This window comes from Bradysia coprophila, chromosome IV (assembly GCF_014529535.1).
Source record: "Bradysia coprophila strain Holo2 chromosome IV, BU_Bcop_v1, whole genome shotgun sequence".
Taxonomy (NCBI): domain Eukaryota; kingdom Metazoa; phylum Arthropoda; class Insecta; order Diptera; family Sciaridae; genus Bradysia; species Bradysia coprophila.
This window is the reverse complement of record NC_050738.1, coordinates 8,503,520-8,528,263: the sequence shown is the minus strand read 5'-3', so window position 1 is coordinate 8,528,263 and position 24,744 is coordinate 8,503,520. Positions and strand designations below refer to the sequence as shown.

General features: G+C 38.3%; 5 protein-coding genes across 6 annotated transcripts; 3 read left to right on the top strand and 2 right to left on the bottom strand.

The window, feature by feature from the left end:
* Positions 1 to 398: 398 nt before the first annotated feature.
* Positions 399 to 2,541, top strand: LOC119066894 (CAAX prenyl protease 1 homolog). The gene is made up of 3 exons (XM_037169582.1): positions 399 to 625; positions 962 to 1,625; positions 1,731 to 2,541. The coding sequence occupies exons 1-3, from the start codon at positions 512 to 514 to the stop codon at positions 2,348 to 2,350; spliced, it is 1,398 nt and encodes a 465-aa protein (XP_037025477.1). The 5' UTR covers positions 399 to 511; the 3' UTR covers positions 2,351 to 2,541.
* Positions 2,542 to 3,053: 512 nt separating this feature from the next.
* LOC119066893 (39S ribosomal protein L43, mitochondrial) lies at positions 3,054 to 3,854 on the bottom strand. The gene is made up of 3 exons (XM_037169581.1): positions 3,655 to 3,854; positions 3,488 to 3,594; positions 3,054 to 3,429 (listed from the first exon to the last, which is right to left on the bottom strand). Exons 1-3 carry the CDS (start codon positions 3,789 to 3,791, stop codon positions 3,104 to 3,106), a joined length of 570 nt encoding a protein of 189 aa, XP_037025476.1. The 5' UTR covers positions 3,792 to 3,854; the 3' UTR covers positions 3,054 to 3,103.
* A 3,612-nt stretch (positions 3,855 to 7,466) lies between these two features.
* LOC119066892 (succinate dehydrogenase cytochrome b560 subunit, mitochondrial-like) lies at positions 7,467 to 8,496 on the top strand. The gene is made up of 3 exons (XM_037169580.1): positions 7,467 to 7,647; positions 7,796 to 8,028; positions 8,090 to 8,496. Exons 1-3 carry the CDS (start codon positions 7,628 to 7,630, stop codon positions 8,374 to 8,376), a joined length of 540 nt encoding a protein of 179 aa, XP_037025475.1. The 5' UTR covers positions 7,467 to 7,627; the 3' UTR covers positions 8,377 to 8,496.
* A 354-nt stretch (positions 8,497 to 8,850) lies between these two features.
* LOC119066891 (vacuolar protein sorting-associated protein 11 homolog) lies at positions 8,851 to 12,930 on the bottom strand. Its single transcript, XM_037169578.1, has 12 exons — positions 12,772 to 12,930; positions 12,639 to 12,707; positions 12,402 to 12,575; positions 11,891 to 12,340; positions 11,701 to 11,834; positions 11,246 to 11,648; positions 11,081 to 11,164; positions 10,381 to 11,027; positions 10,011 to 10,311; positions 9,768 to 9,937; positions 9,476 to 9,707; positions 8,851 to 9,409 (listed from the first exon to the last, which is right to left on the bottom strand). The coding sequence occupies exons 1-12, from the start codon at positions 12,784 to 12,786 to the stop codon at positions 8,951 to 8,953; spliced, it is 3,138 nt and encodes a 1,045-aa protein (XP_037025473.1). The 5' UTR covers positions 12,787 to 12,930; the 3' UTR covers positions 8,851 to 8,950.
* Positions 12,931 to 13,626: 696 nt separating this feature from the next.
* LOC119066890 lies at positions 13,627 to 23,631 on the top strand. 2 transcript variants are annotated; one of them, XM_037169577.1, is made up of 6 exons: positions 13,627 to 13,911; positions 14,346 to 14,469; positions 18,282 to 18,486; positions 18,561 to 18,750; positions 18,812 to 19,757; positions 19,826 to 21,438. In XM_037169577.1, the coding sequence occupies exons 2-6, from the start codon at positions 14,346 to 14,348 to the stop codon at positions 21,397 to 21,399; spliced, it is 3,039 nt and encodes a 1,012-aa protein (XP_037025472.1). In that variant the 5' UTR covers positions 13,627 to 13,911; the 3' UTR covers positions 21,400 to 21,438. The 2 variants fall into 2 exon arrangements, with proteins under 2 accessions (XP_037025472.1, XP_037025471.1); XM_037169576.1 differs by having other exon boundaries at positions 13,630 to 13,983; positions 19,826 to 23,631.
* The last annotated feature ends 1,113 nt before the right edge of the window (positions 23,632 to 24,744 follow it).

Sequence of the window (24,744 nt, the reverse complement as noted above, 5' to 3'; positions counted from 1 at the left end):
TCCGGAAATAGGGAATCTTTTTTCATTTTTTTTTCGAATGGAATTGGGCCGTGATCAAGGTTTTCCCAAAAGGTGTCCCGGAAAATTCACTAACTTTGAAATAGTTGACCCTGGCCATTTCCAAACTGAAGTTCGTAAATAAGTTGTCATTTAAAACCTACTTTCGATTCTAGCCCGGCCGAGCAGGATCCGATCGGGAACACAAAGTACAAAAATTGAAAGTAGTTTTGGATTTTAAGGTTCCATTCCTGTCTAGGCACATAAAAATGATTCCAATAAAAAAAGTCCCGATTTCGGTAGGCTGTTTTTCAAAGAATTCCTCTTCCTCTAACTTGTCGATAGAGTACTAGAATAATCTAGGAAATATTTAACAGTCGCTACAACCGTACCTACCACATCATGTTGAAATTTATATTCACCATTTTTTAGTAGACGAGGTTGACAAACCTCTTTTTGGCTGAGAAGAGTAAGCTGGGCTAAAATTTATAGTTACCGAAGAAACTCCGCTAAAATGGATTTTACTTCGCAATTAAAAAGCTATCTGTCCGGAGATGTGATTCTGTACTACATAATCGGCTTCATTTTACTCGAAAATGTTTTTGAACTTTATCTGATAATGCGGCAAGTAAGTACCTTTGCGTTGTTGATGTACGTACGTAACGAACTTCATGTCGAAATGTTGCATTTATTGTCGGCATATTTTAGTCTTGTTTTTTATCGGTGACAATTTGTATGGGGTATTATCGCCTGTACGAGATTGTAACATGCACTTCGAATATGTATCGATACAAAGCATCACGCTTTTTGTATCCATGTAACCTTTGGATAAGATAAAAGTTGAATAAGTGAAACGTGATAGATGATAAAATAACTGCAAATAAATGTGTCATTTTTATTTAGTCACTACCAGCCGTACTACATACGTGTACCGACTGAAAATGGAAATTATTTTCTTTTCCAGGTCAATGTTTACAAGACTTCAAAGAAGGTGCCGGTCGAGCTGAAAAATGAACTAACAATGGAAACGTTTGACAAAGCTCGCCTGTACGGACTGGACAAATCTCAATTTTCGATTGTGAAATCGATTCTGCTAGAAGTAATCCTGGTGCCATTGGAACTGTACTACGGCGTACTCTCGTTAATGTGGTACAAGAGCCAGGAACTTACCGCTCAATTGAATTTGAATCCTGACAGTGAAATTCAGACCAGCTGCGTATTGATTCTCGTACTGACCGTTGTCAGTTTGGTCAAGGAAATGCCGTTCACAATTTACAGCGTATTCGTGTTGGAAGAAAAACATGGTTTCAACAAGCAGACGGCCGGTTTCTTTGTGATCGATCAACTCAAGTCACTTGCACTCAGCATTACGTTAACTCTGCCGATAGCTAGTGCTGTTATTTACATTGTGCAGATTGGTGGACAGTATTTCTTTGTGTGGTTGTGGTTGTTCGTCGGAATCGTTACGCTGCTATTCGTAACAATTTATCCCGTTTTTATTGCACCACTTTTCGACACCTATCGACCATTGGATGATGGTCCGCTAAGAAAATCGATCGAAGAATTATCAGCTAAATTGAAGTTCCCATTGAAGCAGTTGTACGTCGTGGAAGGATCCAAGCGTTCAGGTTAGTACATGCAGTTTGATTGAAATCTTTTCACTCTGTAAGATAGGAGAGGGCATTCTGCGTTCAACATGGATTTTTGATTCATGATTTTTCGTCTCCTTTCAGCTCATTCTAACGCTTACTTTTACGGACTGTGGGGATCGAAGAGAATCGTCTTATTCGACACATTATTGATCAACAAAGGCAAGCCAATCGAAGAGAATAAATCTGAAGATGCAACAGAAGGAGATACCCTACTACCCGCTAAAGACAACAAGGGTTGCGAAGACAGCGAAGTTTTGGCTGTTTTGGCTCATGAGCTCGGACACTGGAAACTCGGCCATGTAACCAAAAATATTATCATCTCGCAGGTGCATCTGTTTCTGATGTTCTTCGCATTCGGCTACTTGTTCCACTTCGATCCGGTTTACAGGGCTGTTGGTTTCAAAGAAGGCGAAAAACCAGTTTTGGTTGGACTAATTCTGATCTTCACCTACATATTCGGTGCTTACAATTCACTGATCACATTCGCCATGACCGTATTGTCCAGGAAATTCGAGTATCAAGCCGATGAATTTGCACAGAAATTGGGCTACAGCAATGAATTGAGCAAGGCGCTGATCAAATTGAATATTGACAATTTGGGTTTCCCCATCTACGACTGGATGTACTCATCATGGTCGCACTCACATCCAACACTGTTGCAGCGAATGGACCGATTGAAGCAAAATAAGAAGACGAATTAGAAGCCGACTGTTGCTTGATTAAAAAAAAAACATTTTCCAAAAATAATTTAACGACTGAACAGAATTGAAATGGCGTGTGTTTGCGATGGTTTTTACGACGTGTTCATGGATGTGTTTTGTGGTAAATTTCTTTCGGCGTATGAGCGTAAGTTAATTCAATAAATAAAGCCAGTAAGTCATTTCGCTAAAAATTGTTTTAACCTTCAATTCAATCACTGTGATTTAAGGCTCGGAGCAGGGCATGCCAACCTAAATTTCCACCAAGACCAAGATCTACCTGAAACCTGACTAAACGAATTTTGACTGGACCTGATCTGAAATGACCTGAGACCTGATTTCGCATTTCAGGTTCAATTTGTTGAACTGAAATTTTTGACAAATTTGTATGAAAATTTACTAATTTACCTGATCTGACAGATTTCAGAAATTCAGGTTCAAGTCAGGTTGCTTCAAAGCAGGGTCATTCAAGTCACACAATCTGTTGACCGCAGTCGATCTCTTCCGAAATTTAGATTTGCCAATTTCGAGAGGCTGAATCCTAAGACATAAGCTATGACCTCCTGTAAACAATGGATTCTAGTATGAGTACTGTAAAGTTTAATTGATTTTACTGATGACCAGGAGTAGGAAAAGTAATCACTAGAACTGTTCTATTTCGCCCTCTTCAGACCATCTCCGATGGTCAATTCTAAAAAATCACTGATCATTGGGTTCAACTAGCATCTATTTTATCTATAACAAAAACTCCTCACATCACTTCTTTTCCGTTTGCTTTTCATCTAAATTTTGTTGTTCCATTTTTTGCCGCTTAAACATTTCCATTAGCACCTCAGATGCAGTCGTCTTGATGTCTAATGGCTTCGACAGTTTTTCGTCAGGGAACACCACCAAATTTAATTCCGGATCTTTATGGGTGAACGGAGTCCATGGTCCCTGGATGGACGGTTTTTCGGTGTGCCACATTTTCCGCAAACGAACGGCACTCGAATTAGCATTTTGGCCACGCAACAGATCAATCCATTTGATGATTTCTTCGTTCGAATGATTGTGACAATTCAACCAATGCCGTTCACCGTTCACTAAAAATCGTTCGGTTATGAAATTCACATTTTCGACGGTGAAATCTAATTAACTAACGATATTCTGCCACCATTACAGGTCCTCTGTGACGTCTAGGCTTGACATAAACAGCAACACCGGGATTATTTTTGGCAAAGTCGATCAAATTGTTTTCAAGAAAGTCCCTGTAGAAAAATCCATCTGATTTGAATCACGAAATTCTTGTCCATAACCTGTAAAATTACCGCATCCCTTTGCTGGATCCATGACTTTTACAGAACTTAAGGGTGATTCTTTGCAACTGACATACGTAACGTCCGAGCCCATTTTGTATGGGTGCTCTTGGAAACGTAGATTTTAGAAATAAACTTTTGTTAGACATTTTGCAAGAACTTGCAAAATTTGTTGTTCTCCAAGTCAGTCTTTTGATGGCGTTTTGACATTTTCTTTTCTGAAAGTACTAGTCTTTGAGGTGAATTCATCAGAAATAAGGTTTCAAGCGGTCTTTTCAAAAAAATAAAAATAATTGATCAAACTAATAAGCCAAATTTTGTTTTCGTGTTGATCATTAGATTGCGTAGATGAATGAAACGAATTTTCACGGAATAAAAACAATTCCGTGCAGTTATGTTCTACTCATAGAAATAGAATTAATGTTCTCCACATCCCGCCGATATAACTGTTTCTCCATTTTCTCCGATCGTACTCACATAAAGTTTGTTGAATCGTCTTCTCACATAAATTATAGGAATATCATAGGTCAATTCAATGATTCCATGATTCGTCTCAGAGAAAACTATGGTTGCGATTTTTTTGCATTTAACTTTAACCATTCTCTCTTGCTTAACGACTGACAGACAACGCATTTCAACGCATTCTTATCTGAAAATGAAGCGAGTTGACCAAACACAACGCTGCCTTTGAATGTGCGTTTCATTCAGAACTTTGCTTATAATGTGTATAACCATTTTCCATGATTTTGTTTTCACTAGGGTCGAAAGTGGCTTATTACACACCTAGGGAAAACAAAAAATTTAGTTTAGGTTTCAAAAGCATGTAATAGTTATTTAAATCACATGGGTCGAAAAACGATTTTTAAAAATTCGAGGTGTATGTGTGAGCTGAGAGGGTAAACCTCGGTTCACAAACACGCATTCTCATGTTACAATACCCTCGAGGCTCACACATACACCGAGAATTTTTAAAAATCTTTTTCGACCCGAGTCATTTAATGGCTTTTACATTCGCCTTTCATCGAAAATCACGAAAAACACCAAAAATTATCAATTTAATCGAAAACTAAGCATTAAACAAACACAAAATATGTCGATCACTTCAATAGCACACAAAAATATTGCAACAACACGACAACGATACTTGACAGCATTCGTTTTTGAAGAGAGAGAAGTCTCTCAGTTTGCTATGTCTATTACAATTATGATCGATTTGTATCATATACACGGCGCTTTCCAGTTTGTTAACTCTAGGTTAACAATTTCCAATATTTCATCCCTAGAGATTACAAATTCCAATATTTCATCCCTAGAGATTACAAATTTGTCTATGTGTTAGCGGTGAACATTTTGACATTTTCTAAATATGCGAATTCGATTTAAAGTCGTATTTTCGATGGAAGGCGAATGTAAAATCCATTACATAACTTGACTTGGGGTAAAAGTTGAAAAGCCTCATTTTCATGTGTTTATTAACTTCGGCTTCGCCACGGATCAACAAAATTCACACGAGAACACCAAGGCTGTAAACTTTGGGGAGGTCACGCAGATCTTATTAGATACGCGGGAACACACCTCTTCTGATGATTCTACATATAAAAAATATCACCACATCATCACAGCGACGAGAATCATCAGAGAAGGTGAATTTTTGTATGAAATCGGCCATTTTATCATCAACTGTGGTATGTCACCCGCGTATCTGTATCTGCGTGACCTTCCCAAAGTTTACAGCCTTAGAAAACACTACTGTTCAAATTTTTATCGCTTGTTATGCAAATAACTATTACATGCTGTGAACTCCCAAACCAATTCTCTTGTTTACTTTAGTGATGCAATTCGACTGTAGGGAAAACAAAAGTATGTATATATTACACACTTGTCACAAAGAAGTCGAGGCTTGCCGAGACTGATAGTGAAAAGTGTGTACCCTATTTTATCACATAAGCGAAAACGAGACAACAACTGAAGTGTAATTTTTGAATTATTCTTCTAGGTAAGTAATTTTGACACCGCGCGTATGTGATAATAGTAGATTATTCACCTCTGTCCACATGTTTATTGAGACACTTGGGGGAGTTATTGCATGAGCCGAAGGCGAATGTTATAACCCCAAGTGTCTAAATAAACATGTGGACAGAGGTGAATACGCTATTTTATCTACCGACGGCGAAATATTAGCAATTTTTCACTGCTATTATTTCACCGAGGTAGATAAAATATTTTTCGCAACAACTGACAAAAAGTAGGACTTTCCTTTACCTTTATTGCGAAAAACGTTGTACACAACTTGATGATATAGTTATTTGTGTATCTGTTTTGGACGATTGATTTTAGGCACTTTCGCGAGTTTCCCGAACAAAGTTAGGGCTACATGCGAAAGGGCCTAAAATCAATCGTCCAAAACAGATACTCAAAAAAATTTTCATGTAAGGGGTCGAAAACCAAAGAAAAATCTCAAAACTCCCTCATTTTCGGCCCCGACACATGAAAAATGCTTTTATTGCATTGCGGTCTATATATCGACATTAAAGACTCAGACTTAGACTCAGACTTCACATCTTGAGCTGGGGACCAGGCCCTGGTCCCAGTCAGGCTCTCTTAGAACAGTAAGGGAAAAGCACGTCGGGTTTTCCTGTTACGTTTCGGCCATCCAAGCTGACCAGAGACTGACCTGGTTATCTCGCGAGAATTCCCCAGGCCAGTCTGAGGTCTGCAGCGCTGGGCCGCCACTCAAGTTGCTAGAACTTATATACCTCTGTATGTTACAGAGGTAACTAACAACAACTGCCGCCGCTCGGTCTAACAGTCGGACTATCTACAAACGTTATCTTTCATTTAGTCAATATAGTCAGCCGAATTACCTCTCTGGCCAGTGCACTTACTACACACTTAGCTACCCGCCATCCTCGCGTTCCTTCCTTGTCGCTGTCTGCTCGTCTGTTCCAATCTGCGCGGTTTGGTTCTTCCTGCATTTCCATTCAACCTTTGCATATTCCAACAAGCACTCAGCATCTGCCCTCATTCAAACGTACGCAGCTCATTCTACTTTACTCTACTAAATCTTTTCATTCAAAAAACTTCAATACATTCAAGTACCTGTCCTTACAGTTTACCTGCTTCCGGCTTTCACGCAACACCATTCATACAAACCATACCATACATTCAGTCCAGCGCAACTTCAACGTGACACTTTCCATCCTGCCACTTCCCTGTGCTGGAACGTCACAAAAATACATTCACAAAATTGCACCACAAGCTACAGACATTGACGGTGAGCCAGCAAATGACGAAAGACGAAACCTCCAATTAGCTGCCACTTAGCTGCTCTTAAGTCACAAAAGGACAACCAAAATGCAAACGCTGGAAAATCCAGGGTCCACGCCACGGGAAACTATATATCGACATTAAACACTGTTTTTCGGAACATTATTTCTCTCAATTATTCCATTGATATGACGTCATTATTATTTATCTAGGTAAATATATCCTACATTAATATATCGATAAGTTGATCGTTTCCGCAATACAATAAAACATTATAAGGTAACCAGTGAATATACCACGCACTAATCCTCTTCTGTATATTACACATACACTCGTTACACTCGTGTTTGTGCAATATACAGAAGAGTATTAATTCTCGGTATATTCACCGGTACCTTAATGTACTATTTTAGGAACACGATGTGAATTGTACCACTCGGCCTCCGGCCTCGAGTGACAATCCACACATCTAGTGCCTATAAAAGCATTTATCACTCTGTTGTATAAATAACTAATACTTTGAACATGCGTCAGTGCACTGTACTATGAACTGTCACTTGTGACTTGTATGTCAACGTTAGCGATTGGGTGGTGAATAATATTTTCATTCGAGTTGACTTCATTCCTCTGATAAGTTTGTCCAAAAGAAGAGTTACTTTAGTGAAGAGAAACTATTTCCACTTCGAAATCAAGTGATTTTCTCCAGTGACCACCTAGAATGGCTTTCAATTTAACCAGGTACACTAATAAATTTTCGTTCTACAAAGAATGGCATTTGTTTACCTCACGTAGAGAAGGTTATGTTATTGATTACATAAACTTCATGTAGAACTGAAACGCAAATAGGAAAATATTTTTGTTTAAAATGGAACATTTTGATTTTTAGATCATTGTGCGGTCGTTCCTTGGGACGCTCATTATCTCACCAACTAAATGGAATCCGATCGCCGATAAATCCAATGGTGCGAACTGTCTCGCTGAAAATTGTACCACCTCCAGAACATGAAAAGTTACCATACGAGGAGAAGAATGCCTTCTTGAAACGCGAAATGTCACCCCATCTAACTATCTATAAATTTCAAATTACCAGCGTGTTGTCAATCACTCATAGATTCACAGGTGACTACCAGGTTTTCCATAATTTCGTCTTCGAACATTGATTTACACGTCGTAATTACAGGTATGGCCTTGAGTGGATATGCAGCTGCATTAGGCATTGGTGCACTCGTTTTACCCTACGATTTTGCCGCTTTTGTTACAATGGTCGAGGGTCTTCATCTCAGCGCAGCTTCATTGGCTGTAATCAAGTTTACTCTCGCATATCCAGCCGCTTTTCACACTTGCAACGGCGTTCGACATTTGTTTTGGGATATGGGTAAATTCTTGAAATTGAAGGAAGTTTATTCCACCGGCTATTTGATGTTGGGTGTGTCATTTGCGTTGGCTGCCCTATTAGCTGCAATGTAATGTCGTCCGGAATATTTTCGTGATGAATTAGATTTATCACACAAGTAACGGCTGCGTTATCACTGTTTTGGTATTATGTGTGTTTGAACATGGCAATAAATTAACTTCATGAATCTTCAATTTTTGTGATCTTTGGATAGTTGGTCAGGCTCGGATGAATTCCGAAAATGGGAGATGTGGCGCGCTACTCATCCTTCATACCCAGACGCCGCACAACAGATCGATCTAGTGTATTCTTCAAGAGTAATCTTTGATGCTGATGTTTCACTATGCAAAGTCTGTAAAATTTTCATCTCCTGGTTTGCCGGTTATCTGTGGCAAAAAACACCTTTAGGAAAGTCTGTTCCATGGATTGAGTACTTTGACGGCCATTTCATTCAATGTTATGTCGATCCATTAAATTAGACGTCATCGTATATTGTCCACAGGGACTCGACTTCGTTGCATGATGAAGTGATGACCCAAACAACCCCATTTTTTGTCTAATTTTCTTTATTTGGATAGAAATATTTTTGTAATTAAAAACGCTTTCAGTAAATAAGCTACTCCGTAAGCTAAGCAATTTAACCAAACACTAAGCAAATGGATTCAGATTATTATCGTACTCCTCGAATGGATTGTTTTTGTCGGCATCGGTGACTCCATCATCATCTTCTGCAAACGGATTCTTCGCGTCGTCATAACCATCGTCATCATCGAACGGATTTTTTGCTCGTTGATTGGCTATGCTATTCGATATGGTGTTTGTCGGTCTCCTCGGACTGCCGAACGGTGTGACCTTTGGACTTTTGTCCCGAATATGCGGCGGACGGGTTATGTTTGCCTCGAGACTTGTGGAAAATTTGTTCGATTCCTGGAGACGCATTCGTGCTTCAGGAATTGGAATCTTTCTAGCCGGATCTTGGCGATTTTTGGCTGTACTGCCTTCATCGATGCGAAGTTTTGCCTCGGCTCCCGCTCCATAGCTGTTGAATGGATTGATTTGAGATTGGGATGCATTGCGTTGGTTTATCTCGACCACATTTCGGTTGATCTAGATACGAAAAGGAAGATTTGAGTAACAACGAACTGAGACATTCAGTTTGGTAGCAACGGTTACCTCATCATTGTCTTCCTCCACCAAAACAATTTCGTTAAAAAGACCTCGACCAAAGTACTCAGCAACCACACTGAATGGTTCGGTGGATCGGTCCAGAAGATTGTGGAATAGTTCATGCTGACCACGCGATTCGCTTTGCGCACGCAGAGCGTCAGCTAATTGATCGTTCTTTGTGTGACATTTGTGACATACGGGACTGTCTTTGTCTGTTTCGGAAAAGCCTCGAGCGCAACTGAAACATTAATTGGTCAAATGAGTGTGAGCTAAACGATTCGTTTGTTCTATCTCTCACTCTTGATGGTATGCATGTTGACAGAGGAAATACAGTGCCGGCATACTTAACGGTTGATGGCAAGTATCACAGAGCGTTCCTCGGAATTCAATTGTTGTTTCTTGTAGATTCTTTATGTGATTCTTGAGTACAACAGAATCGCTACGGTATTTTTCTACTGCTTCTTCCTCCTGAAAGACCGCGAGATTCAAAATGTTCAATCAGTTCCGACACAGATAAATTCACATTTTTATGTTCACGTACCTGTTTGGTTGATTCGTATTCCTTCTGGAATACCTGCAAAAAGTACTCTCGCACCGAGGACAGACTAGGACCATTTTCAACCGCCAAACAATTCAATACTTGCAACGGTGACTGTAGTTTCTCCTGTGCAATGACTTGCAATATTTGGGGCAATAGATTAGCCGGTGCTGTTTTGTCTTTACGAAGTCCAGTCAGTGCTTGCAGCCACAATTGCGGTTGATTCTGACCCAGTCTTTTGCATATGTTCAGCAAACTGTTGTAGTCACGATTCTTCAAGTAGTGGCGCACGATCAAATGATATCTGAGCGGATGAATAAATGTTTTAGTTTCTAGTCCACACAAAACGATTAATTCCGTTCCCTGTACTCACAGCTTTTGCTCTTCATAGATCAGCATAATACCCGGCCAATAGTCGTACGTACTGCACAAGATCAGAACATGATTTCGATCGAATGATTCAACATGATTTTTCATGATATCCATCAATCGTTCCTCTAACTTCGGGTTCGTTTTCCATTCGCACAGATAGTGTTCGATCAGCGTGTTGTAAACTAATTGACTGCAGTCGGTTAAATTCCTCACCAAATGCTCCAAAAAGTCAATCAATCGTTCCGGCGAGTTGACAAACAGATGAATGAAATCTTCACAATTGGCTCGATCGATGTGCGCGCTTGCATCCAAGAAATCCATGTCACTACGTGCATTTCTTTCGCGATAATTTGTGCACAGTTTCTTCAACAATTCGGTCGTTTCGATCGGACATTTTTCCATCAAAATGAAACCGTACTTTTTCAGATTGGCTTCCGCATCGCTGAACTTCAAATTGGAAATGTAAGCCAGTGCTTCGAAGAAGGCCCCTTGATCTTCGGTCAGTATGCTTATTGATAGATCGTGTTTTTGGTTGCGTTTCGCCAGCGACAGGGCATGTTCAGCCGATGCAGTACGGCATACTTTGATTGCTACTTCTAGATCGAATATAATATCGGGATTGGTGTCGTTGCTTAAAAATTCCTTCAACTGAAAAGAAAACCGTTGATTGGTCAACGCTACAGTCAAAAAATATAAATTACTTGGTCCGTTCTGTCTAAACGTGTGAAGCAATTCAGCAGTAGGGTTGTGTGATCAGAGGTGGCGTGTCCCTGCTTGTGAAGTGCCTGAAAAAAATACATTTTCTCACTACTTGAAGCCAATGGATTGTAAGACAAGCTTTTTGGGTCACTCAAAACCCAACCCACCTGCAGATAATCCGTCAAAAAGTTAATGTGCCTCGAATCCAAGAATCTCCGAATAATGTAGGACGGCTCCAAATATCCAATAGTCTTGCTATACTGTTCCACAGCACCGGCAAAGTCACCCTTACTGTACAAGTGATCACCGTATTGTTTGAAAATTTCGGCCAACCCTTCCGAATCGTACTGATTGCTTTTGGCTATGCGCACGGCAATGTCGTACAAATTCTTTTTGAACAGCAAAGTCAATTTGCTTTGCAGATCTTTTTCGTCCAAATGGAACACCTCGTTGCCGGTTGTTATAATGTAACACGTACCGAACTCCACCAAAATGGTTGCAGTTGCATCGATGGGTGACGAGAACACAATGAATTTATTTGAAATATCAATGACGGTCAGGATTGAGTCTCTGCAATGAAAACGGGATTAGTTATGTTCGTGAGCAGACATTCCAGTTATACTTTTGGGTGCTGATTGTGTTTTTATTCGGTTTGGATACTGTTAGTAAGTGCGAACGGAACCACTGAATGATCGATTTCTGACCCTCCAAAGCATAACACGGACCACGACCATCAATAGTGTAACAGTAGACGGCCTGGTAATAAATAAAAATTAGTCTAACGTCACTACTACACTTAAACAATCATTTACATCATCCCGTCCGACCATGAAATGCGTTTCATTTAATCCCACAGACGATTTTTGCAAAGCGCAACACCTCGTTGGCTCGCACGTTTTATCCAGCACAATTTTTGGCTCTTTGTCCTTATGCTGTAAACTATACACCAGCACTCCGGAATCCGAACACACGAACATCTGAACAACTTTCCCGCACTGTTTGAACTGAATTCCCGTAATGGGTGATATTCCACCCGATAACGTTTTCACATTCTTCGATCGATCACGACTGATGTCACCGCGGTACAATGAAATACTGCCGCGATCGTAGCCGATAGCCATAAATTGCCCGTTTTCGGACACACCGAGCGCTGTGGGCTTTTGTAAGGCAGTTCGTACCGTTCGTAGACAGGAAACGGCATTTTTGGTTGTTTTCGATAAATTCCACACTTTGAATGCAGGCGCCGATCCACTTTCGTCATCCTACAGACAGACAAGACATTATGACAACTGTACCACTTGATTTAAATTTTTAAAGAATTACCCCGACAGTAATGAGCAAATTATGCTGCGTTGCTATTTCGCACAATGAAATAGATCCGTCGTGACCCTTAAACGAAGTTGCATCCCAATTTCGATTGAACAAATGAATCAGACCCATTGAGTCACACAGTATTATCTGATTATTTCCATTCGTTGACGATGTTATCGTTGCATCCTTGTGAAAACAGTTAAATTGAAGAAATCGTTTCCGTCAAATAATTTACAGGTCCAATCTCACCTTTAAGGCTTCAGCAACTTTTCCATTGTCAACATTTCCTTGCAAGTCGAAAAAATTGAATTTCCGCCACTGTTCCAGTGAAATTAATTTTGAGTAAATTGGAAACAATTTCAAATGCAAAATCAGTTCATACCTCGAAAATCGCCATTTCAAGCGATTAGCTATCAAAATATCTAAGTGTTAAGAACTTTGCTGCTTATCAAAGAAAAATAATAATAAAAAATTTGCTAAACAACGGGTGTTTTGTGTAGGCGTTTGGTTGACAGCAGCTGTCAAAATAATGTAGTATGTGAATCTGATTCAATTGAGTACCGTCTGTACCGTGACATAAAAGTACGTATACCGTGCCAGTTCAGTTAGGATCCCGTTCGGTTTTAGTACATATGACACTTAAAAGTTAGTGGTCTCTTTCAACGAGATGCATAATCATCTGTTGCCATCATATGGAGAGTATGATTCTATGTTTGACATAGAAGATAGAAGAGTTAGCGATGAGCACCTGGTCTATGATACCTTATAAGGCAAAATTCGTATTAGAATTATTGGATTGGAAGATTAAGTTTGGAACTGGTAAGAATGTGAATATCAGAAGAGATAGTCTAATTAGGATTGATTGTGAGATATTAACTGTCTGAGATTCAGATTACTGAATATTTTCTGTGAATTCTGATAATCAATAATCGTTAAATTACGTGACTTATATCTGACTTCTATCATTCTTAAAATACAATTCAGTAGACAGATTCCGAAAAGCATGTGCGTGACTGAATTCCTTTGCCCGATTAAAGCAAATCTATATTTTTTTTAAGAATTAACTATTTCCTATATAAGCTCTTGCATTAAATTAGTCTATTCTTCTATGACCTAAACACACACGCATGCATCGCTATATAAAAATGATGAATGACATTCTGGATCACTTGTCTTTATATTGGATCACTTTTCGTTGAGTACATCACCAATTCGAGAGTATTCGTGTCTGGTATACTTTTACATATTTCGGATTACACGTTACGTTATAACAATTCTGCTTTGTGAACCTCAAGATTTTTCCCAATAAATTGATTCTCAAAATATCGTTTTCGCATCAAAAATAGCAAAAAAATACGGTGGATGCATGTGGTTGTTCGTCGATTTTAATGGTTTTTCGCCGTTTCCGTCGGTTGAGGAACAGTGAATTAAGTGGAAATTTATATCGCGTAATTTTGCGTTCTATGAAAATATTTTAAGTACACAAATACCATTGAGTGAACATTGTACAACTCATAGTATCGTAAGTCACGCATACAAAGAAAAGTAGTTCTGTGATTTTTAAATATTTTTTTTTGCTGTCATTGCTATGAAGGTAGATTCGTATTTGTTTTTTTTTCTTTTAATTTTAATTAAATTAATTTATTTTTGTCAATCAACTGGTCAAATTGAAAAAAAGAAGAAGAAATTACTGACCCAAGAACTGTGGTGGTGCTTCCTAAAAATTGTGTCATTCCCTGTAGTGGTGCACTTTGTGTTTCTAGTTGGATTTTGATCAAAATAATATTATTACTAATATTTACAAAGAGCATTGTTGTGTGACAGCTCATGATGTTATAATGGGACCCCATGATTAAATTGACACACACGACTGATTAATAAAATAATTCTTGTCAATCCACGCATTGTCAAGCTGACAGCAAAATTTACTGAAAATTTTGTGTTATTTTCTTCTAGATGTGGACTCCGCAGTATGACATTATAATTATTATCGAAACCTTGACTGGTTCCGAATTTGAGATTACTGTTAGTGCTAAGGATACTGTTGGATACATCAAATCGCGTATACAAAAGCATGAAGGTAAGTAAATCAATGAATTTATTGACATTTTCAGCCAGCAATTGTGCATCTCAGATCTCATTTTGTTTAGATTACAATCGATTTTGTGTGAGGCGATCTTTGAAACAAATACTCCTTTTTTTTCTATAATTAATTTGGTTTCTTCACTTCGACAATTTAGTGGTCAATAGAGTGAATGTGTAGTGTGTATTTATAACACTAACACAATACGTGATAATGGGCTTTTAATACGCCCAGCCGCACATCTTTTCAACATTTCGAAACGGAAAAAAAATATAAAAAATCCGTCTTCTTTATTTACAAACGCACACTAGCAGTGTATACACAATATTTTTCAGTCATTCGGTTTATGATCTACATCATTCGCCGTTCGCCTCTCTTCGATAGTAACTAGCAGCGAGATGTGTTTTTTTCCTCATTCGTTTTGTGTGTACAATATACATTTCATTGCATGATGATTTTGTTGAATCAAAAAAAAATCTCGTCATAAATTCGTTCTTACATGGACACACTTGCATTTTGCATTTTAAAGCATATAAAAAAGTGCCGTGTGTACAGCTATCGCTGTGGAATTTTTGTTTCGAATCACACATTAACGTTTAAAGCTTACATTATATGCTAAATACCAATTTTCATATCAACGTGATTTCTACATTGAAGAACTACTTAGGTACTTGCTGCTGTGTTGTGTAGTCTTTGCACGATATTTTGTCGATTTAGTCTACTCTCTAATACACATAATTCTTTGTACTTCATAGAGGAGTTTACGTCGACGTTTTGCTACATTTAAATTTTTATTAGAAAAAAAAAGAAGAAAAAATTATTTCGGTCCATGACATATTGGTTTTTCGTAGCGTTCAAGGTTCATATTTTCACTATAATATTCTCGTCGGTTGATTTTTGTTGCCCGTTTTTAAATGTAATTAGAAGAATTTTTATTTTCGGTTTTTTTCTTCTTTCATTTATTGTTTGGGGAAAATGAATGCGAATTTGGATGTGTACCTTTTTTCCATTCGTGTCAACGAAATATACGTTTTATTGAATGACAAATCGGTTTGCTGTGCGGAACAGACAATTCTGATGAGAATCATTGTGAGAATATAATATGCCTGTGAAGCGATTTAATTGTGAAAATTGTTTTCAGAAGTGCTCTGTAACAGGATTGCTTCACTTATTAACACACACCAAATTTTCGAATTTTATGTCCATGGAAAATCGGAATCTCTTCTCTTTTTCAGCCTGTTTCTATCCACTGCTGGACATAGGCCTCCCCAATTCTCTTCCATTCCGAACGATCCGTTGCCACTTTATACTATTATTCCATCTCTCTGGTGGTCTACCTCTAGGTCTTGTTTTAGGTGGTCTCCAGTTCATAATCTTTTTGGTCCATGACATCAACGACTTTGGTTTGTTGTCGAATCCACTGATTTGTCATTCTATCTCTGAGCGTAATTCCAAGCATACTCCGTTCCATGGCTCTTTGTGCCACTCTTAGTTTATTTTCGGAAGCTTTTGTTAACGTCAACGTTAACGTTTCCGCTCCATATGTGAGCCCAGGAAGGACACACGTATCGAACACTTTACGTTTCAGACTATTGTTCATTTTGCTTTTGAAAATTAGCCTGAGTTTTCCGAACGCAAGACCAATTCTACGTTTTATTTCTGCAGTGTGGTTGTCCAGACCCAACTTCAATTTGTGACCTAGGTCCTCGTAACTGTCGACTCGTTCAATGACAGTATCACCAATTTTAATGTCTCTGTCATCGTCGATGTTTGTCATGATTTTCGTTTTCGACAAATACATCTTGAGATCGACTTTGTTTGACTCCTCATTCAACTGTTGTAACATAATTTGCACCTGATCTAGATCAGGTGTCATCAGGGATCTCCCTGCGAAACGGAGATTACTCAGGTATTCTCCATTTATGTTGATACCCATTTCACTACAGTCTAATTTCTTTAAAAAAAATCTCCAGAATCGATGTGAATAACTTAGGTGATATGGTGTCACCCTGTCGTCCACCTCTGCCAATTCTGAATTTTTCCGTGCTTTTATGGAGTTTTATACACGACGTAGCGTTTTTATAGACGTATCGAATTGTGTTGGAGTACCTTGAGTCTACTCTGCACTCATCTAATGAATCCAATATCGACCATATTTCCACTGAATCAAAAGCTTTTTCAAAGTCTATGAATATAAAGACCACAGCATTCTTGTATTCATTGCATTTCTCATCACATGTAAGTGGTCGTTTGTGCTGAAACCTGATCTAAATGCAGCTTGTTCAACAGATATTGGTAGAAGTCGAGCTTCTTGGTTTTCCTCTTCGCAACGATTTTCATTAACAACTTGTACAGTGTTGATAAGAAACTTATGGGTCGATAGTTTTCCAACTTTGTTATGTCTCCTTTTTTATGCGGCAATGTAATCAGAATATTTATTCTTAAATTGTTTAAAATTTCCTAAAAAATCTTAAATTTAAGAAATTTAAAAAATTCTAGTAATCTCATGAATTTTTAGCAATTTAATTAATAACTTCTGTAACTCATTAAAAAATCTTGCAAAAATTCCCTGTCCGAATTCAATACTCATCAAATACATCTGAACATTGTTGACAGTCTAAAATCTTTGTCTTTGACTCAACCTATCCCATCTTAACAGTTCTACAAACCTTGTCTTTCAGTTACATATTTTATGTTCGCTCATACACATTCTTCCAAATGTCTTGTCAGGATATCTGTTTAGCACTTAGATAAACACTACTTTATCATCCCATGAATAAGTTCAATTAACAGTTGTTCCAGACGACGAAATTATTGTTCTGAAAATATACAAGTCACAATTGAACAACGCATTGACGCACAAGAAGTGTTCATTCGTTTGTTATATTAATATTTAGAGTAATTACTTTACGCGACAGCAATATTCTTTCAAAAGGAAAAGTTTCCCACGTAATTCTGTTCGCCTTGGGTTACTCGTTTCCCTTATTTTCTACTCCGATGTATTATTCATTGACCACGACCACGACCATCGATTTCATACGATGCGTCGTAGTAAATATTCTAGAGAATTGATGAAACATTCTTACTTAAATGAAGCAGTAAGATTCCTTCTTTATAGTAGAAATCGTCGCACTACACTATGTCATTAGGTCATTACGAAGAAAAGTAATACAAATAGGCATGCCTCTTAAAGAGTAGTTTATTTTGGCTGTTACTCTATGATACTTCTACAAATAGATACCGATGACTAACGGTTATTTTTGGGCGGCGTGTCTAAGAATTTCTCAATCGTATCGATCCAAAGTATCCGCGACAGAAGGTTTAGACAAAAAAATTTTACCCAATTAAGGCTCGGAACAGGTGAGGTCTGACCTGACCTGTACCTGAAATCAAGTTAAACCTGACATTTTCATTCCGGTTCAGGTCAGGTTCGCACACCCCCCCTGAACAAAAATAAAGTTTTACCGAAAATGCACCCAAAAATTGATTGCTGTTCTAAATAGAGGAAAAGAAAAAAATTGTATGGGCTGGGGAAGCATCTGGTCCAGCTTAACGGACCATCGTTTTGAACTCCCCTAGGGTCCCTCTATTCAGAACAGCGATCAATTTTTGGGTGCATTTTCGGTAAAACTTTATTTTTGTTCAGGGCGGGTGTGTTCGGGTCAAATCTGAAATTCGAAAATCCAATTCAGGTCAAGATCAGGGTCAGGTCAACCTGAAATGCAACAGGTCAACCATAACTTGATCGGAACCTTAATTTTTATTGCCATCGGCATGTTAATTGTACTAATCAAATTGAATTTGAACAGGTATACCAATCGGACAACAACATTTACTCTACAACCACAAAGAGCTCAACGATGGAACCGAAATGAGAGACGTTCCGTTGGTCAAAGGTTCACGGCTTAAATTAGTCCTAGGAATGAAAGGCGGCCCAGTGTCGGCTCGACGCGTTGTTACGCTACCCGATTACGACAGATGGTTCGATCTAAACGATATTCTAAATACGTCTAGGTGCGTACCGTACTCGCAGTACATGGATTCTGTATGCTTGACATGATACATTTTCCAAATTTTATTTTTTGCAGACAAGATCCGTTAACAATTAGCACACCGAATGTGAAACTGTTGGTGTATAAAGATTCGAAGAAGAACATACACCGGGTGATGAAACTGAGGGCTGATCGGAAAAGTTCGTTGAACAATCGAAGCGCGGAAGTTGAACTTCCTGAAGATCAGGATGATCAATGGCTCAAAGACAATATTCACACAATGGAGGTAAGGAGTGACAATCAAATTAATTTTGAACCAAACATTGAGTTTGTTGGTTTCTTTGCAGAAAATGCATCAGCTACGATCAAAATTGGAATCACAAAAGAAATGCAAAAATTCAAACCAACGTCAGAAGCAACAATCAAACGATGATGATACTAAATCGAAAATTGCTGTTGGCGCTGTGGGTGATCGTTGCGTAACCAAAAAGGACAATATCGATTTGCCAACAACAAAGTCTACCATCGGCGATGGTATCTACAAAGCATTACGTCGTCTACATTTTCCGCCATTGAAAACGGCGACCTCAGCACCAACCAATTTGAATCACACAAATGACTACGCATATGGAGATCGTTATGGATCGTCGGTGGGAATTAGTTTGTTGAATAAGCATGGGATAGCAAAGACATGCATTCGGCCTCCATCGTTAATAGCAGCGCAGAAACAAGCACGTAAAAGTCCGACACCGCCATTAGCACAGGACAGGTCTTTCGACTTTACCGATTACTTCAACGTCAATTCGAAATTAGGCTTTGCAGCTAATGTCAATCATTACGCTGAAAATCGTACCAAAATTCGCGACAATATTCGTCGGAATCGATCCTTCAAGGCAATCAATTTCAACGATTTAATCGTGGAGGAGAATAGTCAACAACCGAAACCGCTTACGTTTGAAGAGCTGCTCTGTAACAATTTGGAAAAATTGGAAAAACTTAGCTCAACCAAACTGAAAGGCGACACATTAGATGGCCCAATATTGGCGAAAAACAATGTAAATTGTTTGGAAACCATGACCAATGCTGATGGAAAAAGCGATAGTCAAGCGTCGATAGGAAATTCTTTGTTCGAAAATAAATTGTTTTCCGAACGACAGCAATCGTATTCGTTGAATGGACGTGATAAGCGTCCGTGTTCCGGTGAATTCAAAATTGATAGTGGAACAGCTTCGAGTGGATGCGGTGGCGGTGCAATGGATAGCTCGTTTCGAGTTTTTAAGATGACGTCAGAAGGTGAGTAATGATCCACTTTAGGCGTTGCCATGGTAGCTGATGTTTCATTTCATTTCGTTTCGTTTCAGCTAAAAATTGTTACGAGTTGCCGAAATTGTTGATACGTGAAGATTCGCCGGTCGAATCGTTTCACTCATCCGATCCGCAATTGGAAACCATAGCGTTGCGTGGCGATTCACCGAAAAATGTGCTGGATTCGTTTGCAAAAATCGATACGGACGATGGCTCACTGAAATCATTACCGGATGACAGAAAAGACACAACCGATGCAATACTAAAATCACCGTGGAGCCATCATCATTCCGATCTTGGCCTAAATAATCTGGAATTAAATTTCTTAAACGATGAACTGTCGGACTGTGAGGGTGCGTCGTGCCTGAAGAAGAGCAATTCTGTGTTGAAAATTGCGTCCAATTTGGAGATCAACAATTGGAAAGCGACCAATGATTTTGATAGGAAGTTGCCACCGTCTATGACTGAATTGGACTTTGTGACCAGTGACTGTGAGAGTGACGATGAAGACAGTGCATTCAATAATTCAATTTGTATGCACAACAATGCCAAATCGAAATCGGTGGAATTGAATGAATTTCGAATGATGTTTGGCAGTAGTCCGACTTTGCTGAATATCAATCCGGTCACGCAAACGTCATTCTTAGACGCAGTTCCTTTTCAGTACCGTCGTGGCTACACAAATTTAAACGATGCGTGCCTTTCAAGTAGCACATCGGATTTGGAGTGCTTTCACAGTAACGATAAGAAAAGTGCTAAAACGAGTCGCGTCAATGGTGTTGGTTCGAGCCAAGAAGTATCATCATTGTTGCGTCATCGTAATAACGGCCACTTGGACTATGTACGTAGCTACGAGAATTTAGATAGAGCAAAAATAGTTAGAATGAAAAACGAAAAACGCGCTTCGAGCAACGGCAGTGGAGTGAGTAGCGGTTCGGGAATAACGCGAAACGATTGGAAATTTCACAATCATTTCGAGCGGGAACGTGTACAGGAGGAAGATTCCGGCGACGACTATAGCTACTCAAATTTAGGTTACGACAATACAGTTGGCAGTGTTTCTGGTTTTCCGGTGGGCTATCAGTCAAACGAGAGTCTATTCAACATTAATTTCGATTCACTCGAGGACGATGTGTTCGAAATCAATTCGAAACTCGGTTTATTCGAAACGTCCGACATACAAGCGAATAGCTCGTCATTGCTGTTGGAGGAGAAATGCAAGACGAGTCCGTTTCTATTTTCGGATTTGTCAACTTTGAAAAGTGCAACGACTAGTGATACGATAACCGAAGCGCCTACATCAACAGCAACACAATCGGCAACAACTAACAAGTCAACAACAATAGCAAGAAAATCACCACCCCCGAGGCCAATATTTATCGCAAAACCGACAACGCCAACACCAAAATCGCCTTCCACACCGAAAAAGCCGCAAAAGCTTCGATGTGTCCAATGCAATAAAAAGCTGGGCGTCATTATGGTGATGAAATGTCATTGCCAGAAGGTGTTTTGCGCTCAGCACCGCTATGCCGAAGCGCATAACTGTTCGTACGATTTCAAACAAGAGGGAAAACAGATATTGGCACGTGAGAATCCGTTAGTTGTTGCTCAGAAATTGCCAAAAATATAAAAGCGCTTTAGTTAAAGAACAAAAAAAAATTAAAAAAAAGAAAAAAAAAATCGGCTAACAGGACAGGGTGATGAATATAATATCCAATTGGCTTTATATAATTTTTGTTATTTGAAATTTTCGTTGTTAACAAACTTGAGAATCAATATTTTTTTCAGTTGGAATGGGCGTGTGCGTGATGAGAGACCGAATAGTATCAACGAAGAAATCACACAGGGGGTTGACTATAAAAATTTGTTAAGTATATCAATCAATCTAAGCAATTTTCGCTTTACTTCAAATTGCATTATAAAAAAACTAAACTTTTTAAATATTTTTTTTTTTTAATTAAATATTTTTGTTGTTTTCTAATGGAAAAGAAAAACTAATCGACAACGCCATTTGTACACTATATATATCTCCGAAAAGGCAATACATATTTGAATATTGAGTAGCACGACTACTAAAACTGGGATGAAGCAGAGAACGATGATGATAATAATAGAGTTTTTGTTGGACATTTTTAATTTATTGCTTAAATATACAAAAAAATTAGGTAGAAACGAATAAATTGCAACCTTCCACGGACGGGTATGGTATATCAACTGTCTTAGACAGAAAAATATTGCTGAAACCGATAAATCAGAAGAATCCGCATCAATCTGTTGAAAACATTTTGATCAAAAGAAGTAATAGATTCGATGATTTATACAGCAAGCATACCGTCGGTGAAAGGTTAATAGATGCATAGAGAAAAACGGTAAACTTGACATGAAACCAAATCATTTTTCTGACGGGACAGAGACGATTTCGGAAAGATTGGAAGCAAACCCAACATCTTCAGCACAAGAGAAATTACTTAATCTTTGGAGAACGATGTTGATTTTCTGTGATTTTTTAAATTACTGCCTTGGATAATTTGGATAAAAAACAATTTCCAGTAGAAATAACAAAAGAATTTTAAGTAATTTTGTTTGTTATTTCATTGGAAATTGTTTTTCTTCCGAATTACGGTAGATTTGACACGATTTTTTAGAGTCATTTCTCCTCTGATCAACAGACATTCTCGACTGTATGTGAAGAAGATTCATAGAAATTAAGATTTTTCTTGTTTGTTCATTTGATGGAAATGGTTCTTTCAAAGGATTCACAATGGACATGTAACTAGTCACTGGTCCACGGATGCCACCAAGGGTGTGACACTATTCACATATATTTTTTGTCGAAGTGTCTAGGGGGTGGATGCCACCGAACCACATTTATTGTTTCGCATATATAACCTGCCACAAAAATGACACTTCGGTTGCTGCAAAATTACGTGACTTGCGGTACAGAAAAAAAACTTTGGTCTGGCTTCAGATAGTCTTTTTGAATAGTCATTTAACGCCCTGCGAGTTAAGTATCCAACAGACTCAAAGCTTGAGCAATTTTTTCTTCATTTATTGTGTCACATAGTCTGTTCCAAGGTCGAAGAAAATGTGAAACGTAAAAGCCAACACAACCTCACTTTGAAGTTTTTACAAAAAATGAATAATTTGCGGTTATGTTTGCTTCTGTGGAACGGTCTGCTGACTTCGGTAAAATTCGTTTTTACCGCTCAATGGAACAGACATATGTCGGAAAATTTTAAAAATGTTGGTGCTGTGCTTGGTAATCGTTACATGATCCCTCGAGAATTTTTACGGTCCAAAACTGCACCTTACAAATATTTCCGTTAAAATTTTCCATGACTCAGTCTCTTACCGATACTATGTCATTCTTACAATATTCTCTTACAACAACTCATCCACACTGCACTTTCCTCGAAATTCGCTGCCCGTTCATTTCGACTGTTTAGGCCTGTACAAAATTATAACGAAATTCTTGATTTCATGTGAATTTTACTAGATTAGAACACCTTTATACGACAAATAGGTCTAATTTGACACAGAATAGATTACCACCTCGAATTAGCCACACACTTGTTGCTGATAACACAACACAAGGAACGAAAGGTGCACTGTGAAAAGAAAGAAAGAAAGGAAATTGAGTATGGCTATTCAATTTTTATGGACTAGTGGAATAATATTTTGAGCAACCAATTGTTCTGGAACAGATTTTTTGTTTGATCACAGTAACATTTTCTCTTAGTCTAATTGAAATGATAGCCATGACCGATTGAATAATTAATTGTAACCTACCAGCAGCCTATATATTTTATTAAATTAAGCAAATGATATTGAAATATTATATTAACATTAGAATAACGGAAAAAAATAAAATAAAAAAATATATATTGAAGCTAAAGGCGATATTTTTAAAGATAACGTGGGTGTAAAACATTTAAAAAAAATATAAAATTAAATAAAATAAATTAAAAAAAGGAAATTGATTTTTTTTTGCATCTGTTGGACTCCAACCACTCAGTGGAAATTATACTTTCGCCTTCGGCTCGTTCCGCAAAGCTCACACTTGCCAAAACCTTGAAGTCAAGGACATCATATACTATAGGTGATGGAATTTGTTTATGTACTGTCCGTTTGACAAGCGGATCGCCACGGTTCAGCAGTGGGTTTTGAACATTTGTTTTTTACACGTTGGCACACATGCTCTTGTCAGATTCAAGATTGTTTTTACGAAGGTTACGCTGATTATACTTTGTGAAAAAGGCCAATACCTTGCAAATATGTCACATCTTGGACAGAATTTGACACTGCAATATCTGCAACATGAAAAAACTAAATGTTCGAAACCCACTGAAACCCCGTGCTTCCATCTACGTAATATACACATACTAGGTGAGCCAATCTTAATCTATTATCGCTTGGAATATTTAAGTCTGATTCAATAACTAATAACTGTACCGGTGTCATGGGATCGTTCGTTACACGCCGACTATTCGTACCACGGACTAAAAGTCTTTTTTAGCGTATTCGATTCCAGACAGAGCCGAAGGCGAAACTTCTAACACGCTAAAAAAGACTTTTAGTCCTAGGTACGAAATGTACTATTTCGGTTCACTTGTTTAGCGTGTAGGGATTACAAGGGGAACGCATACGCAGCATAATTGTCGATCCCACCAATTGTTTGTAGCTCGTCCCTGGAGCTACAGGGTACACTGTTTTAAAGAAAAAAGATTTTTGATAATAAATGAATTGAATAGACTATGCCTAGACAGCTCTAGCCTTGACTATGCCAAAATGACTTTTTTGCATAAAGCAGTTAAAAATTGAAAATAAATACACCTGGGTTTCGTCTTTTGACAAAAAACGTTTAATTCCTTGGATTTTTGTACTTAGAAATTCCTTGCAGTAAGTTTCGTGTCATAAAAATATACAAAAAGACTGTTATCAACGTAAAATTCAAGCCGTAAGTGCGCCTTATATT

What these genes read in the sequence shown, in the direction of transcription:
- LOC119066894 (XM_037169582.1), top strand. Translation starts at nt 512, where the DNA reads ATGGATTTTACTTCGCAATTAAAAAGCTATCTGTCCGGAGATGTGATT. An exon ending in TTTATCTGATAATGCGGCAA is followed by an intron (nt 626 to 961) that starts GTAAGTACCTTT and finishes TTTCTTTTCCAG; the next exon opens with GTCAATGTTTACAAGACTTC. An exon ending in GGAAGGATCCAAGCGTTCAG is followed by an intron (nt 1,626 to 1,730) that starts GTTAGTACATGC and finishes GTCTCCTTTCAG; the next exon opens with CTCATTCTAACGCTTACTTT.
- LOC119066893 (XM_037169581.1), bottom strand. Translation starts at nt 3,791, where the DNA reads ATGTCTAACAAAAGTTTATTTCTAAAATCTACGTTTCCAAGAGCACCC. An exon ending in GGATCCAGCAAAGGGATGCG is followed by an intron (nt 3,595 to 3,654) that starts GTAATTTTACAG and finishes ATTTTTCTACAG; the next exon opens with GGACTTTCTTGAAAACAATT. An exon ending in TGTAATGGTGGCAGAATATC is followed by an intron (nt 3,430 to 3,487) that starts GTTAGTTAATTA and finishes AACGATTTTTAG; the next exon opens with TGAACGGTGAACGGCATTGG.
- LOC119066890 (XM_037169576.1), top strand. An exon ending in GCGTATACAAAAGCATGAAG is followed by an intron (nt 14,470 to 18,281) that starts GTAAGTAAATCA and finishes GAATTTGAACAG; the next exon opens with GTATACCAATCGGACAACAA. An exon ending in ACAATATTCACACAATGGAG is followed by an intron (nt 18,751 to 18,811) that starts GTAAGGAGTGAC and finishes GTTTCTTTGCAG; the next exon opens with AAAATGCATCAGCTACGATC.
- LOC119066892 (XM_037169580.1), top strand. Translation starts at nt 7,628, where the DNA reads ATGGCTTTCAATTTAACCAG. An exon ending in ATGGCTTTCAATTTAACCAG is followed by an intron (nt 7,648 to 7,795) that starts GTACACTAATAA and finishes TTTGATTTTTAG; the next exon opens with ATCATTGTGCGGTCGTTCCT. An exon ending in AATCACTCATAGATTCACAG is followed by an intron (nt 8,029 to 8,089) that starts GTGACTACCAGG and finishes TCGTAATTACAG; the next exon opens with GTATGGCCTTGAGTGGATAT.
- LOC119066891 (XM_037169578.1), bottom strand. An exon ending in ATTTGCTCATTACTGTCGGG is followed by an intron (nt 12,341 to 12,401) that starts GTAATTCTTTAA and finishes GTCTGTCTGTAG; the next exon opens with GATGACGAAAGTGGATCGGC. An exon ending in TCATGGTCGGACGGGATGAT is followed by an intron (nt 11,835 to 11,890) that starts GTAAATGATTGT and finishes ATTTATTACCAG; the next exon opens with GCCGTCTACTGTTACACTAT.